The 6669-nt window shown below is 47.6% G+C and overlaps 1 protein-coding gene across 1 annotated transcript; it reads left to right on the top strand.

Annotated features, from left to right (window-relative positions):
- Positions 1-271: 271 nt before the first annotated feature.
- LOC143442175 (uncharacterized) lies at positions 272-6669 on the top strand. Its single transcript, XM_076933462.1, has 3 exons — positions 272-346; positions 1289-3222; positions 5425-6669. Exons 1-2 carry the CDS (start codon positions 272-274, stop codon positions 2198-2200), a joined length of 987 nt encoding a protein of 328 aa, XP_076789577.1. The 3' UTR covers positions 2201-3222; positions 5425-6669.

Raw genomic sequence — 6669 nt, 5'->3', positions numbered from 1 at the left:
CTTATGAAACACAATGAAAGCAGTGCTAAGGGGAAAACTCATAGCTCTAAATGTCTACAAAAAGAAACTGGAGAGAGCATACACTAGCAACTTTGACAACACTCCTGAAAGCTCTAGAACAAAAAGAAGCAAATACACCCAAGAGGAATAGATGGCAGGAAAGAATCAAGCTCAGGGCTAAAATCAACCAAGTAGAAACAAAAAGAACTATACAAAGTATCAACAAGCATACTTCATTTGTTCTTTCAGTTATTATCTGAGGGCTGGCTGTATGCCACAGACTGTTCAAGGAAACACTGAGGTTAATGAAAAAGTCTATGACCCAGTCATTGAGATAAACAAGCTGGTAATGTGGTACAGCGCTTGCACTGACCCATTGGCAGACATTGGCATATTCAGAAAGATGTGTTTGAATACTGTGGGTGCTGTTGTTAGTTACTTTTCTGTTGGCGTGATAACACAATGACTGAGATTATAACCTATAAAAAAGTAGTTAATTGGGCTTATGGCTCCAGAAGCTTAGGTCCACGATGGTGGTGTGAGGGCCCAATGGCATGAAAAATTGAGCTCACATCTTGATCCACAAGTAGGAGGCAGAGAGCACACTGGTAATGACAGAAGTCTTTTGAAACTGAAACCTCACAGCTTTCCACTCCCCAAAACACTTCCTCTAACAAGGCCACACCTAGTCCTACCAAAAAAGTTCTGCCAACTGGAGACCAAGTAATGAAATATATAAGCCTTTGGGGACTATTCTCATTCAAACCCCCACAGCACTGCATGGTAGAAAGAAGCACAGAACCTGGAGCAAGGTCAGGGAGCAAAAGGTACAGAAGGCTCTGGAAGCAATCCTTAAACATGTCATAGTGTTTCAGTATTTTAAAAAGTCAATGAGGCTGAATGAGCTGGTAGCATATCATGGGAAAACACTGATGGTATGATATGGCTGAAGTGTGAATACAGTGACTGCTGTCAAGGACAGTGGTAGGAAACACAGAGGTTCCACAATGGAAGAGTAGATAGTGAGGACAATTCCTTCACAATTTCTAAGTGGCAGATTCTCTTTTTACAGAGTTCTGTAAACACCGAGCACTCATAATCCTAAATACTTAGAAAGAACAATGATCTCAAGGTCCTGATGTAAAAAAGGATGAAAACAACAGATGCTTAACCCAAGAGCATGATCATAGCACCTGAACTTGGTGACATCTGCATGTTAATAACCTGTCTCTGACTTAGTGGGAGGCAGAAATGCCACAGGGAAGTTGTAAGATACCAGTGACAGCAGGATCAGCAGCAGCAGCAGGAGCAGCAGGAGCAGGAGCAGCAGGAGCAGCAGGAGCAGCAGCAGGAGCAGCAGGAGCAGGAGCAGCAGGAACAGCAGGAGCAGCAGCAGGAGCAGCAGGAGCAGCAGCAGCAGGAGCAGCAGCAGCAGGAGCAGCAGCAGCAGGAGCAGCAGCAGCAGGAGCAGCAGCAGCAGCAGGAGCAGCAGGAGCAGGAGCAGCAGGAGCAGCAGGAGCAGGAGCAGCAGGAGCAGCAGGAGCAGCAGGAGCAGCAGGAGCAGCAGGAGCAGCGGGAGCAGCGGGAGCAGCGGGAGCAGCGGGAGCAGGAGCAGCAGCAGCTGCAAGAGCAGCAGCAGCAGCAAGAGGAACAGCAGCAGCAGGAGGAGCAGCAGCAGCAGCAGGAGCAGCAGCAGCAGCAGGAGCAGCAGCAGGAGCAGCAGCAGCAGCAGCAGCAGGAGCAGCAGCAGCAGCAGCAGGAGCAGCAGCAGCAGCAGCAGCAAGAGCAGCAGCAGCAGCAGCAGGAGGAACAGCAGCAGCAGCAGGAGCAGCAGCAGCAGCAGGAGCAGCAGCAGCAGCAGCAGGAGCAGCAGCAGCAAGAGCAGCAGCAGCAGCAGCAGCAGGAGGAACAGCAGCAGCAGCAGGAGCAGCAGCAGCAGCAGGAGCAGCAGCAGCAGCAGCAGGAGCAGCAGCAGCAGCAGCAGCAGCAGGAGCAGCAGCAGGAGCAGCAGCAGCAGCAGGAGCAGCAGCAGGAGCAGCAGGAGCAGCAGCAGCAGCAGCAGCAGGGCTCCTCAGTGCAGTGTGGTGGAGTCACACTTGCTTGGCCTTCCAGCACTGAAGAGCACATGTTTCCTAGCAGCTATATTTCTGAAGACAAATCACTGCTTGTTGGTTTTAATCAAATCAACTGTGACTATTAGCTTCCCATCTGAAGTACCTTGTGTTGAATAAAGTCATTTTTTATATAATTTTTTTGAGAAGTGACTTAACAGAAACTAAGGTGTGTGTGTGTGTGTGTGTTTGTGTGTGCATGAGCGCATGGGCGCGCGCGCGGTTACAGTTGCTATAAGCAAACTGTAGAGCAATGGTTTTCAATGTTCTTAATGCTGCAACCCTTTAATACAGTTCCTCATGTTTTGGTGACTCCTAACTATAAAATTATTTTTGTTGCTACTTCATGACTGGAATTTTGCTACTGTTATGAATCATAATGCAAATATCTGTGTTTTCTAGTGGTCTCAGGTGACCCCTGTGAAAGGATTCTTTGATTGCAAAGCAGTTGTGACCAACAGATTGAAAATCACTGCTGTAGTGGGGCTCACCTCCAGTTAAATGTCTTCCGTATCATGATTAGCTGGAAGGCCTTGCCCAGTCCTGTCTCCATTGCTGTGATGAGGAGTCTGATGAACATTGCTCAGAGGCTAAGCACCTTCATCCATAGGTCTGCTGAGTTTGTAACATGAGCTTTCTCCGTGGAAATGTACCTGGAGAGGTGCTCTGTGACCTTAAACTCTCTCGCTGGAGTTCCTGATCTAAGCTCAACAGCCACTGGTATGAGGAGAAAATGAGGTAAGTTGCCTATTTAGCAAGTATTTAGTGAATGCTTACTGTATTCTAGCACTCGTTTTTGAGCCCTGGGGTATAGCATAGAAGGAGCTCCATCAAGTTTTAACTTTAATGGCCCTGGTATTCTGGGAGGTGGGGAGGGGGTGTGGGATTCAGAGTCAACTATCTCTGGGTTTTTTATATTGGTATTCCAAGCTTAAGTATGCCCTACACCCCCTCCCTCGGCCCCTGAGTTTGTCTTTTAAGCAATTCAGGACTAAAATGAGTCAAATGTCTATCACAGGGTAAGGAAGCAATTCTTTGATTACTGATATCTTTCTGGAAGACTCTCAAGGGAGTGACACTGAGCTTCCTTCACCAAACAGAGATATGAGAGGTACATCCCCACCCCACTTTATAAGCTCCCAGGGCTGCATGGGCACCTCTCCCTGATCAAGCTGGTTGATAGGTTGGCCAGCTCTTGATTTCCTCCCTTTAGAGGGCGTTTCTCCAATTGCAGGCCTGCAAAATTCTGGCCTTTGCCAGTGCCTGACAAATACAGAGGCAGAGGGGCTCACAACCAACCATTGGGCTGGGAGCGGGGTCTGGGGTCCGTGATGGAGGAGCTGGAGAAGGGACTGAAGGAGTTGAGGGTGTTTGCAGCCCCATGGGGGGAGCAACATTGTCAACCAGCCAGATCCCCCAGAGCTCCATGCACTAAACCACCAACCAAAGAGTACACATGGAAGGACCCATGGCTCTGGCAGTGGCCTTGTTGGACATCAGTGGGAGGAATGGCCAACAATAATCAGCCCAATTTGAGACTTACCCATGAGCAAGCATCAGTCCCTGACACTATTAATGATATTCTGTTATGCTTGCATGTTGTCGTCTGAGAGGCTCCACTCAGTAGTTAACTTAGACATATGCAGACACCCACATTGAAACAGTGGATGGAGCTTGAAGAGTTGAGGAAAGAATTTCAGTCCCTGAAAGGGATAAGAACTCCACAGGAAGACCAACAGAGTCAACTAACTTGGACCCTTGGGGCCCTCAGAGTCTAAACCACCAACCAAATGAGCATACATGGGCTGGACCCTGGCCTCCCCACACATATGTAGGAGACAGGCAGCTTTGTCTTCATGTAGGTCCCATACAACCAGTTACCCCAAAAGCTGTTGCCTGTCTGTAGGATATATTCTTCTATCTGGGCTGCTTTGTCTGGCCTCAGTGGGAGAAGATGCACCTAATCCCACAGAGACTTGATGTGCAGCGTGGGGAGATACACAGGGGACCCTCCACGTGGTCAGAGGCAAAAAGGAGGGGGGATACAGGGCAGGATTGTGGGAGGGGTGATCAGGAAGGGGGCAGTGAGTGGGATATAAAGTGAATAATTTTTAAAAATTAAATTAAAAAGAATTCTGAAGGTAGTTAAACACTGGTCCCTATACTCCCCCAAAGACTTGGCTATCAACTCTAGGCAATCAGTTGCTAAAGTGGGGAGATTATGTTCCCATTGAACATGACTGCCCTGCAGTCAGAGAAAAGGGCAGACTGTTTTTGATGTCTGGATAGAGTGTTAGCAATCCAACTCCAAAGGTCAGGTTTATTTTTAATTTAATTTTTTAAAAAAGGTTTTTTATTCTTAATTGTGGGTCTATGTGTAGGTATATACACTTGAGGGCAGGTTCCTGCTGAGGTTGGGTGTCGGATCTCTCTCAAGCTTTACTTACAGGTGGTTGTATGTTCAGAGCCAAACTTGGGTCCTCTGCAAGAGCACCATGTGCTCCTAATCACTGAGCGTCTCTCCAGTCTGAAAGATCAGTTCATTGCTTCCAGACAGGACAATGGTGCCTATATACAAAGCATGGGCCTTGCAGTAAAAGTGCCCGAGCATATGACGAGAAAACTCCTCGTTCAGAATCAGGACAGGCTAACAGTTGTATGTGGCTGTCAATGGTACTCTGTTTTTAATGGAACTGGAGAAAGTGAACATACAGAAGTGCTTTACTTTGAACTTCACACTGACGATAAAGGGAAGTGTCTGGTGCAGATTAGAGAACTTTTAGAGCATGCAATTGCCATCCCCAACCTAGCATTTTGTTCCAACGATGAATAAATGCTCTCCTCTTAACCTGTGCCAAACACTGAGCCAGGGTAACGCTGTGCTATGCAGCCACACTATGAAGTGGACGTAGCCGTCTGTAGTCTGTAGATAGGAAAACAGCCAGAAGGGCTCCGCTGCTCAGCCTGGAGCAACACTGCCAACGGGCATCAGAGCTGAGAGAGAATTATTGTCTCCTCCAGTTCTGTCATAGGTGTGGGTCAGAATCTAGAGGGCACTCTCAGGTTCTCATGTCCATGAGCAAAGATCTGAAGTGACATGTTTGTAGTAACAAAAGAAGAAAGCCTAGTAGCTCAGTAGCCCTGGGCCACGACTCATGATGCAGCACCAGGCTTCTCTTGTATTTATAGAGCCCAGGATTTTCTTGCGCATGCTCTGTCCCTGACTCGCAGTCCTGGTGGGGATGAATTTCTAGTCTTTTGGTCAATTAGCGCCATTCTTAACGTCCTTCTTTGACCCACTCTCCTGCCACAGTACTGGCCTCATCTCAGACGCGCACAGAGGTCTGCCAATGAGCGGAGCATGGAGCAGGGATGGAGAAGCGTTCTACGGGAGTACATGGTGCATCCAACCAGACCTTTGAGCAGGGAAGACTGGGACGGGGAGGACTGCCAGTGAGTATGTGCAGTTTTCTTAGGATGTTGAAACACTTTAAAAGTGGGTCGTGGTAATGGTTTACAACTCTTTTGAGAACACAGAAAACAACTGATTTGTAAATTTTTAATGAATGACTTTTATACATGCATCTCAAAAAATTACTAAAAAAGCAAATATTTTTAAAAGGATATGCTATATACAATGGAAGTAGATCTATATCATGGGAGTCTTTGTATACAAACCTATGGAATCCCCACAATTTGATGCACAATTAATTGTGAATGTAAGAAAAAACCAACTATGCAACAGATGCAAAGCAGTCCTACGTGGTGCCATTCCATGCCTTGACTTCCTGTGGAAATCTCCTAGGGATAAATATGAAGCTTTAGACTGGTTTTATAAGTCATCTTCTGTACCAGTAGGACTGATTGACAAAAAAAAAAAAAAAAAAAAAGGCCTGGAAAGGTCCAGTTAAGGCTTGAAGCCCCAGGGACCCTGAAGGGACAAGGGGACAAAGGACAATAGGAGCTTCACCTGCTCCTGACTCGAGGCCCCTGTCATGTAGCCACATCCCCCCAGAGAGAATTGTGGCCATCAGTCATGTAGGGGGAGCACCAACATGTCCCTGCTGAAGTAGATGAGGCATCTCAGGCCAAGCCAATAGGAAGCACTTGCTGTCAGACCCGTCCCACCCCAACTCTATATAAGATCCTATCCAGAAGGAATAAAGGTGTGTGAGAATTACCCGGTTGTCTGAGAGCTTCTGTCACAGGAGCTGTAACACTGCCTGGGAAAAGAACCCTCTCTGAAGTTTTCACCACCAGAAGCTCTCCAGCACTTTGCTCTCATGCCAGCCAGCTTGGCTCAGTGCAGCCAGTGCAGCCTTTTGGAGCAGCAGCAGCAACAGAGGTGGCAGCAGCACTTCCCCCTCCCTGCTCATACCCTTTCTCCTTCACTTGAACCCTCCCACTAGGTGGGCCAAAGGTCTCTGAGGATAGCCTGCGGTATACAGATTGACACTTCTCTTAGCCCCTGACCTTGCACTCAGAATCATACAAAGAAAGCCACTACGGAGCTTGCTTATGCTCCACACTTCAATTTCCCCATGATTGAGAAACATGA

Source organism: Arvicanthis niloticus, chromosome 4 (genome assembly GCF_011762505.2).
Source record: "Arvicanthis niloticus isolate mArvNil1 chromosome 4, mArvNil1.pat.X, whole genome shotgun sequence".
NCBI classification, from domain to species: domain Eukaryota; kingdom Metazoa; phylum Chordata; class Mammalia; order Rodentia; family Muridae; genus Arvicanthis; species Arvicanthis niloticus.
The sequence above is the reverse complement of the archived record's forward strand: the minus strand, read 5'-3'. Positions and strand labels throughout refer to the sequence as shown.